General features: G+C 44.2%; 1 protein-coding gene across 2 annotated transcripts in view; it reads left to right on the top strand.

Annotated features, from left to right (window-relative positions):
- The window catches only part of AMOTL1 (angiomotin like 1), a 103,530-nt gene that overhangs the window by 72,315 nt on the left and 16,991 nt on the right, over window positions 1-14,224 (top strand). For both annotated transcript variants that reach the window (XM_054974117.1, XM_054974118.1), the window contains 4 exons: window positions 180-324; window positions 2,414-2,503; window positions 7,286-7,413; window positions 9,384-9,533. In XM_054974117.1, coding sequence (XP_054830092.1) covers window positions 180-324; window positions 2,414-2,503; window positions 7,286-7,413; window positions 9,384-9,533 — 513 coding nt within the window. The remainder of the gene's footprint in view (window positions 1-179; window positions 325-2,413; window positions 2,504-7,285; window positions 7,414-9,383; window positions 9,534-14,224) is intronic.

Raw genomic sequence — 14,224 nt, 5'->3', positions numbered from 1 at the left:
TCCTGCATAATCACGCTAGTGTGAAAATTGGCACGCACCTCTGGCTACCACACAAAACCCCCTTTCAAAAGCTTCAAGCCAATGGCATGTGTCCCTGCCCAGTTTTTAATGGACAATCTCTCTCTTTCTCTTTCTCTTTCCCTCTCTCACACTATGGGCTGCTTCCCCCCCCCCCCCAGTTTGAAATAGAAATTCAGAGGATTTCAGAAGCGTATGAAGACTTGGTGAAGACCACCACCAAGAGAGAGTCCCTCGACAAGGCGATGCGAAACAAACTCGAAGGGGAAATCCGACGCCTCCATGACTTCAACAGGGACCTGCGGGGTATGTTCTTTTTTTTTTGCGGAGATATGTTTAATTTTTCAGAGCGCGTGTATCTTGTTTCTAAAGAGTGAAACTCCAGATTGCCACGTCAGCCACTAGACAAAACCTGTCTTCTGCCATGGCTTTTAGAAAGGGATGCTAACAGATTTTCTGACCTGGATCAAAATTTGTACTTCTGCCCGAATACTCAAGAGTCCTTTAATATGTCCCAATATGCCTTTGAATTAAAAAAAAAAGGTAAGGTCTGTGGTGCCAATCTAAACAGCCAGGTTTTGCCCCAAACAGCCAGGTCTTGCCCCAAGCTCTATCAGTCCATACGTCTCATACTTTTATTTAATTAATTTTGTTTTACATGCTGCTTTTCAATACCAAGGCACCCCCCCCCCCCGAAAGCCCCTTACACTGGTAAAGACTGTATAAACACAACTTCCATCTAAAATCCAAATACCAATAAATACCAAAAAAATGCTGCCAGTAGCAGGTTAAAACCACATGGGAATCTGTTAAAACTGACCTCCACAAAAGAACTTGGTCACAGACCCCCATTCACCTCCAGCCAGTCAGCCATCCTTCAAAATATTAAAAGAGAAAATACTTACTCCAAAAGACCTGAAGCTACTTTTATTCTAATCCATGTCTTATTTCACAATAACTGACTGAGCCAAGCCACAAGTGACGCCTGACACAGGTTGGACACTTGTCAGCTTCCCTCAAGTTTTGATGGGAAATGTAGGCATCCTGGCCTTGCAGCTGTAATGGAGAGCCAAGCTGTAAAACCAGGACGCCTACATTTCCCATCAAAACTTGAGGTAAGCTGACAAGTGTCCAACCTGTGTCAGGCGTCACTTGTGGCTTGGCTCTTAAATGGGATAATGACTTGGCGAGATAAAGGTCCAGATACAGCTTAGCCCCTACGTTGCCTATATGGCCAGCTGATGGTTTGAGGGCCTCGTCCTGCCCCCATTCTAACTTCTTCCCCCAGCCCTTGCCATACTTCTTTGGATTCTGAGTGTGTTACTTCTTGCCAGGTAATTCCCTTCATTTGAAGAACAAGAAGGGTGCTACCAGGTAAGAAGTAGCATTGAAACTCATGTTCCTAGTTTCGCCGAGAGGGAGCGGGGACACACATAAGGGAATGGCCCACTCCATCTCAGTCACTAGGTAGACGGCCCCCAACTCTTGACGAGCAGTGAGGCATTATCCCAAAAGCCTCTAAGGCCTTCAGGATAATCTTGCCCCAAGCAGACTAGAATGACTTCTAATTTCTCAAGATGCAAAGACCTACCAACTTGCTTGGTGGAGAATGCTATGATATGGCTGGCAGAACCATCCCTGGGCAGCTTGCCCGGGCAGAAGCCAACCTGCCAGCTTCAGTAAGGTGACTTCTGTTGGCCTAGAGGATTATCTTCAGAATCCCATCTATAAAACTGAATCCAACCTTCTGCTCCATGAAAGAAACCCCCAAACTCTCAGTTCCTTCATATATTGAATTTCTCCTGTACACATACGCAAATCCACGCAATGGGATCAGCCACAGCTACGGTTTAGGTTTCTGCAAATCCAAGGAAGTCCTCAGGTTTGCAGAACAATCTGGCTTCAAAAAACAGAACACTCGTTTTAGGTTAACCATTCCAAAAAAGGGATAGTGGAACATGCGCAGAGGCTGCCAAAAAAAAGAGCGCGAGAAAGGTGCCAGAATTTGGGTGGCATTTTGGATTGTCATGGTGCAGAAGCTGGCAGGAATCAGTAGGCTTTGCTAGCTATAGCACTGCTTCTTGGTGTATACACATAATTGTCCTCTCCACCACCTTCCCAACGTTTGTAACTATAATTGTTAAAATGGATCAAACTCGTACCCTTCTGGAAAACTGTCGCTGAACTGTCTGGAATTGGCTCTCTCGGTTTTTTTGGAAACTTGAGCTCCCGTTATTTGTTGTTTGTGTAAATTGGCCTCCTTCCACTTATAGATTATCTCTCTTCCAAGATTCCTTTTCTGTTGCGGTTTTCGTCTTTATTTCTGAGGCTGGCCTTCAATTTATTTTTCCTTACATATATATTTGTGCTTCAACAATTTCCTGTTTCTGTGCAGAGCGATTGGAGACAGCCAATAGGCAGCTGGCCAGCAGACAGTTCGATGGGCTTGAAGATAAGACAACAGAGGGTCTCTATTCCTCTCAGAGTAAGTGCCGTTTTAATGTACGCGGAAGGTACATACATGGCGGAGGGGGTATGAGAATGGGGGGAGCATTTGGGCTTCATCTGTGCATTTGAAGGCTGACTACTGCAGACGAGGTGTTTGCTGGAACTGATATGCTGGAGCTGGGGCTGGATCCAGACTAAATTTTCCGTGAACAGATGGCGTTTCCATCAGTGGAACAGAGCTTTCCTGCCTGTCCCTCCCCCACTACAGCTCCCTGATCTTCCTGAAATTCTGCTTCTGAGGGACAAGCGAACCCTCAGGAATGGCATGAGGGATAAATTGGGAGCCTGTAGAGAATGTAGTCTGGATCCGTTGCAAGGGTAGGGAGAAAGGAGCTTGTTGAATAAAGAATTTGAGGTAAGGGCCATTTCCACAGTCTTACCTTCTGCCGGAACATTGCAGAAGACCGCGTCTTCGCACGCAAAATCGCTTCAGGAAGACACTGAGCAGAACCACAAGTGACAAAAGGCACAGATTGGACACTTGTCTGCTTCCCTCAAGTTTTGATGGGAAATGTAGGCAGCTTGGCGGAATGCTGGACAAGTGACAGTTGAAAAGTCCATTGGACAGCAGTCAGAGAGCGAAGCTGCGAGATCAGGACGCCTACATTTCCCATCAAAACTTGAGGGAAGCAGACAAGTGTCCAATCTGTGCCTTTTGTCACTTGTGGTTCTGCTCACTGTCGTCTGGGATTTTTGCATGAAATCGCATCTTCCTGGCGTGATTTCTCAGTAGAGACACTGTCTTTTGAGATGTTCCGGCAGAAGGTAAGACGTGTGGAAACGGCCAAGGAAAACATCTCAAAAGAAGCAAGCTTGCTAAGTAGATGGAATCCTGCAGATAATTCCAAATTCATGCGGGTGTGAATAAAAGCACCTTGAGTGTGAGCAAGCCTTCGGACCACAGCATTCTGAGAGCTGTTTCGAAGAGGCTCTGTCCCATGGCACTGTGGTAAATTGCTTTGCTGGATGAGACCACAGGATACTGTTTCCAGTGGTCAGTCAGATGTCCTTGGAAAGCTCGCAAGTGGCAGCAGGAAAGAAAATGTTCCCCTCTCCTGATTTTTTTTAAAAAATATTTTTCTTTTTATATATATGTATTGTTAAAGTACGCAAACACATACAAGACAGCTTACAGTGTCTAATTAAATCATATGACAGAGAGCAGAATTAAAAGCGGTAGAGTTTTGGGGAAAAATTTATAAAGCAGGTTTAAAAAACACAAGATCAAAATACAGGCCATGATGAAACTATATGCTGGCTCGAGCACCTGGTCTTTGCTATGGGGGTTTCATTTTTCCCTCCTGGCTAATCACCCTTGACAGCGGATCCTTCCATGAATGTGTCTAATCCTTTAAAAAACGGTTGTAACTATCTCCTTGTAGTGTGGAAAGAGAAATTAAGTCAGCCCGGATTGAGCTCTGCAGCTGCTAGCAAGCTAACAGTTTTCTCCAAATTCTGCCCTAAGTGACACAAAGGTGTCTGTCCCAGACGCCCAGGTCTCTTTCTTATAGCCCCTCTCCTCCTCCTAAAATCAGCATTGCCTGGCTATTTCTTTTGTGGCTGACCACAGCGATGCTCAGAAGTATGTGCCATGTTTACACAGCATTAAAAATGTTGATTGGGAAGAGGGAGTTAACACAGCCTGGGGGCAGCTATCAGCACACGGCTTTGAAAGAGCAAACAGAGTTCCTTCAGACAGGATCCTAGAAAAACGACTAGTCTGTTTGACATGTTCCGCCTAGCTAGTCCAGACAGCGAAACGCTACAAATAGAAGATAAAAATATTTCCAAGAATAGAAAGAGCTATATGTAGGACTTCTTCAGGAGGGTTGCGTTTATTTATATTCTCATACCTTTGCCTGGGCTCTACCTAAGCCATAATTGCACTTGAGCGGAGAATGAGGTACTAGATCAGTGATTCCTAGCCCTGTTTTTGCAACTTACAAATTATCATAGGGGATTCTAAAAAAAAAATGCTCTAAACAAAATCAATTTTAATTTACTTTAATATTTTTTTAAAATACGTGCTTTTGTTGTGGTTTTGTTTTGTTTTTCCAAAACTATCAGTGTATTGGCATGGTTTTGAAGGAACCTGGCTAATATACAAATAACCACCAACATGGCAGGAGATGAATTCTGGGGAGCAGAAAAGCCTGTCTTGGGAACGGAGAGGTCAGAAAGTTCCGTGCCATGAGCAGAATTTTTATTAAGCTTGCATTTGTAATTCTAGGTGCAATATTTCATGAATTCCAAATGTTACTGTTAAAATGGGTTTTTTTGTTCTATGCCACATATAATTCAAAATTTTAGGAGCATAAGGAGGTATAGTGAAATCAAACAATGATAGGGTGCCACAGCTCTCAAAGTTTGGGAATTGTGCTAAGGTTCTAGTCTTTATGACTGAAGATAGGTTTGTATAGGTAGTAGCTGTTGAAATCTTAAGAGGTCAGAGGGGACAACGGAAAAAGATTTCCATGCTGTAGGTAGAGTTTCAGTGCCCTATATAATTACTCTTTTCCCTTTGCTTTCTTATTCCCTACCTTCTGTCCACTGCTTGGACACCCATTGGGCAGAAAATCCACCCACACAGACTGTCGAGTAGGCTGTCCATCACCTCTTAGTACAGACTAGATGATCCTTTGCATCCCTGTTGAACTGTACAAACCTGTGATTCATTCCCGTGAGCCTGTTAAGGCATCTGCACTCTGTCAAGGTCAAGAGGTCTGCTAGCCTGCCAAATAATCTCTCTTGCTGAATGAGCAGGCCACGTGTAACCCGCTGGCCATTCCAGGGAATGAGAGCTATTCTGGAATGTTTCGCAGCTGCTGAAGCCACGTTTATTCCTGTGCATGTTGATGACTCCCCGCAAAGCTTGCTTGAATGGTGCGAGGCTAAATAAAGAACACGGAAGAAGGATTGTCGCTATTTGGACGACATCTTCCGAATCAACAGCTGGTATAAAAAGATCAACAGAGGTTCTGAAACAAAGTGCCACTCTGAGGTAAAGAACAGAGTGCCCGCATGGGATCAGGGAAGCTTGGGCTTTAAAAGCCCTGTTTTTCTCAGCTATAAAGCTCACTTTATGGGCCAGTAATTCTTAACCTACTTTGCTTGGCTGTAGTAACTATTAAGTGGTGGGCAGAGAAGCATGTAAGCCACCTGGAGTTCTTTGAAGAAAGGCGGATTAATGAACACAGTCCCTGGTGAATTTTCAAATAATCCTCTCCCACCCCACATGCAGTGAAAATAAAATGCTGGCAAGCCACAGGCTTCTCTGATTCTGCCCCCGCTTCCCCTACAAGCTGAAGAAGCAAATCGACTTGTGTTTTAAGTCTCTGATCTGCAAAGGGGCTTGGCTTTTCCGTAATTCAAGCGGAAATGGCAAAGAAATCCCCGGTGTCCTGCATGCAGTGCTCTCCCATGTATGGACACAGGATCAGATATCACAGCTGAGATTTCAGATTCCCAAGCTCTCTCCCATATGGCTGGCTGCAGTGAAAAATGTGAGGCTCTGGAAGGGAAAACAGGGTGTGAGAACTGGCCATGAGAACTGCAGGTCTATCAGTAGCCTGCCAGTCAAGCTAAGACATGAGAGGAGCTGTGGCTCAGTGGTAGAGCATTTGCTTTGTGTGCGGAAGGTCCCACATTCAATCCCTGGCATCGCCAGGTAAAAGGATCAAGTAAGAGGTAACATAAGTGATGCCAGTTAGAGTAGACAGACTGACCCTGATATACCAGTGGTCTGAGAGTCTCTCTGCACAAGACCTCTTACACGAGGATGCTCAAGTGAAGGGAGACTGTTATGTATTTGGACTGTTGGAGCCACTGTAGTTTCGATTGTGGAGCCAGTAGTTCTCCTCAGAGCTGAGAGAGCCTGTGAAGTGACAGTTACCGCTAGTTAGAGGCTGCAGTTGCTGTCCCCTGTTGCTAGTTATTTGTTAAATAAATGTTGATTGTTTGAAGCACTGCAGTTGCCTTCCAGTCTCAGTACATATTAGAGACACAATGTTAGCCGGGAAGCCGAGTTTTGAAAGATAGATCAGACGGCTCTAAGTTTATTTCTTCTTCGCTTCCCAGAAGGGAAGGTGAAACTGACAGAGCCTTCTGGAGGCGAAGAGGAAATAAACCCTCTGAAGAGTGATCTTTGCTGGTTCTGTAGAGACGGGAAATTGATAGAGCCTTCTGATCTATCTTTTAAAACTCGGCTTCCCAGCTAACATTGTGTCTCTAATATGTATTGAGACTGGAAGGCAACTGCAATGCTTCAAACAATCAACATTTATTTAACAAATCACCAGTAACAGGGGACAACGACTGCAGCCTCTCTAATAGGCTGTAACTGTCACTTCTCAGCCTTCCGATCTGTCTTTTAAAACTCGGCTTCCTGGCTAACATTGCATCTCCCTTCACTTGAGCATCCTCATGTAAGAGGTCTCGTGTAGAGAAACTCAAACTCTGTCTGAAGCAGCTCGGTGTGTTGTCAGACAATGAATGGAAATGGGACAACCACATTCAGAGGCAGTAGACCTCTGAATTCCAGGAGGCAATATCTCCTGGATATTGCCAGGAGGCAATATCTCTGTGCCCTGTTGTTGGCCCTCCATAGTTTGACCATCTTTGATTCAGGATGCTGGACTAGATGAACTACTGGTCTGATCTGGCAAGGCTCTGATGTTCTCAAAAGACTTGTCTTCTGACTTACCTTTGTCATGTGGGTTAAAGTCTCTGTGTTCTTCTGAGGCTGAACTTTTCCTTCCAGATAAAGAGAAGATGGAAATGGAGTTGACAGCCGTGCGTCTGACCAATGAGGAACAGCGAAGGCATATTGAAATCTTGGACCAGGCTCTGAACAACGCTCAGGCCAGAGTCATCAAACTGGAAGAGGAGGTGAGAAATCAGAGCATCCTCATATCTACACTCGTTCCTTCCTCCCTCCCTCCCTCCCTCCCTCCCTCCCTCCCCCTCTCTCTCTCTAGAGAACGCCAATACTAGTTTTGGGGTGGGGGTATGCCAAAAAAAACCCCAGAAAAGTCTTTACCCACTGGCGGAAGGCAACGATAGAGGGAAACAGACGATCTCCCTGGGGAGGCTGTTCCAGAGTTTTGGCACCACCACCAAGAAGGCCTTTTCTTGGGTTGCTATCTATTTAATCTACTGTAACAGGAGCACCAGAAGCAGGACTTCCAAAGATGACCAGAGTGGATGGGTGTAGGTTGATATGGGAGAAGATAGCACTTAAGCCTGGCCCCAAATTTAATACCATCTTTAAAGGATAATACCAGCACCTTGAATTGAGGCTGAAAGCAAATTGGGAGCCAGTGTAGACAGAACTAGGCTGAAGTGATATGGTCCCTATGACCCATTCCAGTCAACATTTTGACTGCAGTATTCTGTACCAACTGTAGCTTCCAGGCAGTCTTCAAGGGCAGTCCCATGTAGAACTCATTGCAGTAATCTAATCTAAATGTTACTAGGACATGTACTGCAGTGGCAAAATCAATAAACAATGCCATAGGGTAAATAAATGCAAATTTACAAAGACATAACATTAGCAAAAATCCAATACAAAGTTGAAGAAATGCTGAAACAGAGCATAAGCAATTCTAACACTGACATTAGACAACGTAGAACTACCCAATAGGGTCATACATAAAGCAACAGGTAGTACATAGGAACATATACTTAAAGCGACCGATAGTGTGCAAGGCAACATAGTGGTGGAGTCTGTGGTCCCCAACTCGTTAGTGAAGCATCTCTTTGAAATCATCTCCCTAAAATACAGCCCTCCTATCTGTGTATTGTGCAGTTGCGATGGTGGCAGAGAAATATTGTTTCTTTCCCACCATTTATACCCAGCTTTTCTCCCCACTGCAAACTTAACATCGCTCTCCCCTCTTCAGCCCTATACTTACAGCAACAATAATCCTGTGAGGTAGGTTAGGCAGAGAGAGGGAGAGGGGGAGGGGGAGAGAGAGTGAGAGTGAGAGAGTGAGAGAGAGTGAGTGTGTCAACCAGTGAGCGTCCCTGGTGTGGCAGGGTTTTGAACTTGGGTTTCCCAGATCGTAGTCCGATGCTGAACCCCCTACTGGTTCCATTGTTTTTACCTTTACAGTGAAGGCCAGAAACTTGCTGGATTTTTTTTTTTTAGAGGATGGAGAGTTTAAGAAGCTCAGCTCGTGTCCCCTGAAACTCAAATGAGTAGACTCTTCAGCATGAAAACTTTGCCGATTGCTCTTATCTTAAAGTTAAACTATGCAATATGTTTTTGGCAAGGCAGAGACACACTTTCCCGGTAGCCCCAGAGCAGCTGTAGGGAAATGTCATTTTTAAAATTGGCAGGTGCTTGATACAGCTTGGTACTGACACCGTAGTTCTAAGCCAAATTGGGCTCCCTCTCATTTTTAAAATGTCATTTCCTTCCAGCTGCTGTGGGGAAAACAAGTCCTTGACTCACCAGAAAGTGTATTGGCCCTTAGAGCCAAGCTACAAGTGACGGCTGACACAGGTTGGACACTTGTCAGCTTCCCTCAAGTTTTGATGGGAAATGTAGGCAGCTTGGCAGAATGTTGGACAAGTGACAGTTGAAAAGTCCATTGGACAGCAGTCAGAGAGCCAAGCTGCAAGACCAGGATGCCTACATTTCCCATCAAAACTTGAGGGAAGCTGACAAGTGTCCAACCTGTGTCAGGCATCACTTGTAGCTTGGCTCTTAGACACCCTTTCCTTGTCTTGATGTCTGAAACGTGGAAGTGGGCAACAGCTGAGCTCACAAGGGATGGGCCTTGCACATACAAAGTGCCTCCTCCGCCCTCCTTCCCCTCCACTTTTCTTTTCACATGGTGAAATTCTGTCCTCAGTTGCGGAAGAAGCAGGTGCAAGTGGAGAAGGTAGAGAAGCTTCAGCAGGCGCTGGCTCAGCTCCAGGCCACCTATGAGAAGCGGGAGCAACTGGAGCGCCGCTTGCGCACGCGGCTGGAAAGAGAGCTGGAATCTCTGCGGATGCAGCAGGTGAGAAGGAGCCTGGGGCTGGGCCACTAGGACAGCGTCGTCGGTGTTGTTTCCAAAGGAACTTTTAAGCCCCCGGTTCACAATGTCTTGATCCTTTTCAGGGTCGCTCAAGTTGCAGCCCTGCGCGGTTCTGTTGTTGGCGTAGGCACAGTATCAATTGCACGTTATTTTTATATTACGGTTGAAGTTTTATGTTTTGTATCATTTGATATTCTCATAAATTGCCTCTGTCTTTTCTTTGGAGAATGCAGCATGCAGATCTATCAAGTAAATAAACAGATAGGCCTACTGCTGCTCCCAGCTACACTTTTCAAATCTTCTGGTCGGAATATCTTGCACGGAGCTAATCTTCTTGACTCCCCCCACAATCGTTAGCAAGATTAGACATTGGAGATAACAACAGGAAGGAGAAAGCCATATGATAAATACTTTTCTTGAACAATGCAGAGAGTTTGATTTACCATTCTGTTTCATTTTTTCCCATGTATCTGCACAACAAATAGGGTAAGGGACTTGCTTTAAAAATATGAAATCTGGGAATTGAGAGTACATTGTTGCAATAGATTGTTATAAAGTTATAGCAATCTAGTTGTTACTATTTTTAAGCCCCCCGAAAACTCTCTGGGGCTACAGCTGGGAAAATGTCAGCTAGAGGGACTTGAGGAAAGAAAAATAGCACTAATGTCGGTGGGAGCTTGGATAATACACTTGGATAACGCTCTTCCCGAAAAGACTGAAGAGGCTTTGGGAATGAGTGTATTGAAAACAGAGAAAGAATAATTGGAGTAGTGTTGTTGAAACAAATTATCTTAATTCCTCTTTACTCCTTACTTTACTTTTGTCTTACACTCAGCGGGGGCTGAACTATTATGTGCTGGACCACTTTTGTATGAAAAAAATCTTTTTGGCTATAAATGACAAAAAGACAAAAGTATTTGCTCAAAGCACATAAAGCGTATTGAACTGGTACAGTAGTGCCATTAGGAAATCTTAGACTTTGAACTTCTTATGGGGCCTTCCTTTAGATGGCAATATATGCCTCAAATTTTTGTTCTTTGAGTTCCCCAGCTGAGCCTATGAGTTGGACTGCCACCCCAGAGACACTGGGGAACCTAATATACAGTTGAATGACCTAAAGTCTTATCTGGGACTGTTATTTTTCTAACACAGCTGGAAAAACCATATGGCTCAAGGCTGTCTTTAAAACCAGACAGTGTCTGCTGTAATAATTGTTTTTCTGTTGGATTCACAGGGGTAAGCTCATGCTAATGAGTTATGCTAATGAGTTCCTCCAGCTCTTTTTCTATGAAATGACCCCCGCTGGAGAGTATTGATCTTTCTGTTTTAAATGGAGAGAGGCTATCCTTGTCTGATCAGGCAAAAAACCTAAAGGTACCCAGAGCTTTTTGGCTGCTGTGACCGAGAGTGCCACCATTTCAGTTACATCTGGTTAAGAAACTGTCTTCCCTTCTAGACTTAGGAGGTCAGGCCATATTCATCCATGCTACCATAGTCTCAAGCATGGGTTTCTGCAACATACTTCATACTTTGGGGTTTGCTTTGAAGAAAACTTAGAAGCTTAAGTTGCTTGAAAACTGTGGCAGCCCATCTGTTGGGTGGGGTGAATTGCTGTGGGCACATAAATGCAGTGCTGAAACTATGACTTTCGTTAGTTGGTTTCCAAGTTCAAAGCTGGTTATTACCTTTAAAGCCCTTCATGATCTGGGATGCACCTATCTGGAGGACTACCTTGCTTGGTATTAATTGTGCGCTTTCATATGAATGATTCCGCACATGTTGGATAATGCACTTCCAATCCTCTTTATAGGTCATTTGGAACAGATTTTTTCGTGTGCGGAACAAAAAATCCACCTCAAACGATTGATAAAGTGCATTGAAAGTGCATTATCCAACGTGTGCGGAATCAGCCAATCCAGTCAATGTTTCTTTCTATGAGTCTTTTTATTGTTGCCCCATCTTTGTGGAATGTGGCTCACCTCAGTCAGTGGACCCTCTCCTCAGGAGAGTAGCGCTGGTTTTGTGGTAGAGGATCTTCTTGACATGCAGAAAGTCCTAGACTCAACCCCTGGCATCTCCAGTTAAAAAGACCAGGTAGTATCTAAAAGGATCCGAGACACTATCCTATACAACTCATACAATGCGGATCTGGACTTTCTGGGTAATAAAGTCAAGATACTGAAGGACGTCCCATTTTTAGTTCGGAAAAGAAGATTTACGTATAAAAAGCTCGCAACTCTTTTGAGGGAACGTGGAATAAAGTACAAATGGCTATTTCCGGAAGGTATCTGGTTCAGTTACAAAGATCAAGCTTACAAGATAATATCAGAAGATCAACTAAGGGATTTTGAGGACAAAAACCAAGAATTTCAGCAAGACACCAAGCAAGAAGAAAAGGCAAAGTCTGAAGGGGGGGGGGGAACGAGCACTGCGGTTGCAGTTGCTCAGAGAGAACTGTGTCCGAGGCCCGGGGGGGGGGGAGGAAGACTTAATTTGGATTGTAATCTGTATTTTGCAAGGTCAACCACTCCATCAATATCATACAAAGTTTTAATTCTTTAATAATGGCAGTATGAAGGGAAAGCATTATGTGTAGTGTAGTGTTGTTATATGTTGCTGTTTTTTTTTTCTTTCCTTCCCCTGGCCCCTTTCTTTCCCTCTGTATTGTTAGTCAATGTAGCTAATAAAAAAAAATAAAAAATCTTAAAAGAAAAAAAGACCAGGTAGTAGGTGGAGATGACCTCTCTGTGAGACTCCGGAGAACGCCACTGCCAGTCAGAGGAGTCATTACCGACCTTGATGGTCTGATTCAGTGTCACGCAGCTGTGTGTGTTCACCCATCTCCTTTCCTGCTTTCCTTCAGAACCGTACAGTGAGATCTTTGTTTATGTTGTCAAACTTAATTGATTGGGGAAATAAGCTTCTCTACTAGGCACAAGACATAACTGTTTTAGTTGTCATGCTTGATGGTCTACTTTGGGCGGGGTGTGTGTGTGTCTTTTAAAATTTCTGTCAGTGTTGCATTTTGTATTTATAGTTTTTAAAAGGGTTGTTAGCCCCCCTGAGCTCTTGGGGAAATTGGCAGGGATTAAATAAGTGAAGCCAAATAGCAACCAGGTATGGATCAGGGCTGGGGAAGAGAGGGGGTTAAGTTTCTCCCTATTACATCTCATTTCCTCCAATAAAAATTCTGTTTCCTTTCTGCAACTTTTGCCCTGGTTAGAGACAACAAAACAGGTACCCTTATTGTGCCTGTCTCCCTCCCCCTGCCCCCATACCAGGGCGGAAGGCAGGGGGAGTTCTGATCAGGCAAAACTGTGTGGGGGGAAACGTGGGTTTTTGTTTTTTTTTTAAAAAAAACCCTTTCCCAGTGCCACAGCCCTGATCAGTACCCCACCCTTTGGGTTTTTAAAAAAACTAAATTATACATTGGCGTATCCAGCCCAGGCCCCCCAATGCCTAGTATGAGCCTTAGACATTACACAATACTAGTTACGTGTATAGGTTTGAATGGTGTAGCCACATCAGAAAAAGTGAAATGGTTTTTCTTTGCAGGATAGGTATTTTTTAGGCCATTGCTGCCTTTTAAAAGTTACACGAGTCACTCCTGTCTAACTAAAGTTAGTTGGGACTAAGCCTTAGTGAAAACGATGGGACTTTATTTGTGACTAACTTGTTTTGTTGGATTAATTCTACACGTAGGGTTTGGCTTCCAAGCTTGATTTCTTGTGAGGTTTTTTTATGGGTAGAGGGGCTTCCACACAACGTTGTGCTGTAATTATCTTGTTTCTGAGTTTCCCCCATCCTCAATAACCCCTTCCTAAGCATGTTTAATCTGGTTTTTGTTGTTTGTTTGCTTTGTTTGCAAATACAATCAAAATGCATCCAAATCTCTCTACACAAGACATCTGACACATGTTCTTCACGTGTTGGGAGACGCAATGTTAGCTGGGAAGCATAGTTTTGAAAGACAGCCAGCAGAGATCACTCCGTAGGCGACGGATTCTCTCACAGCCCTCTGCCACTTCGGGCGGCTCCCCTTCTGGAGACTTTGCCCTGCCAAGGCTTCATTAATTCAAAGTTTTAAGGAGCGAGGGTGGCAGGGTAAAAGTTCCGGAAGGGGAGAGAGTCTGGCATGCCGGAGGCAGCAGAGGGCTGTGAGAGAATCTATCCCTTCCAGAGTGATCTCCGCCAACTCTGTCTTTTAAAACTATGCTTCCCGGCTAATATTGCATCTCCCGACATTGACAAACACGTACTCAGGCGTCTCATGTAGAGAGACTGTAAGTTGTCTAGAAAGAATGGTTTGCTCTTTACTGTGCCATTTTCCTTCCATCAGTTTCTAATGGGTTCCATTTTCCCAGAATTTTTTTCCCCCTGCTGCAGCAACAAAGGGCTTTAGAGAGGTTTTTTTTAAAAAAATCAATAATTACTACGGCGCTATAATAATCTGTTGCTATAATGATTGTGCTAAAAATTGAAATTGGCAATAGAGTGTTTGATCTCTACAGTGCTATATGGCCATTTATATCTGGTTACTGTGTGCCCGCATACAGAAAAGGACAAAAAGGGGGGGCTGACAGCCCCGTGCTCAAGAGCCAGTCCAAAGTCACTGCCTCTTACATGTGGAAGGGAATCACTGGGGGAAACGACAGAGGAAAGTGCTCAAAAAC

Source organism: Eublepharis macularius, chromosome 3 (assembly GCF_028583425.1).
Source record: "Eublepharis macularius isolate TG4126 chromosome 3, MPM_Emac_v1.0, whole genome shotgun sequence".
In the NCBI taxonomy this organism is placed as follows: domain Eukaryota; kingdom Metazoa; phylum Chordata; class Lepidosauria; order Squamata; family Eublepharidae; genus Eublepharis; species Eublepharis macularius.
The sequence above is the reverse complement of the archived record's forward strand: the minus strand, read 5'-3'. Positions and strand labels throughout refer to the sequence as shown.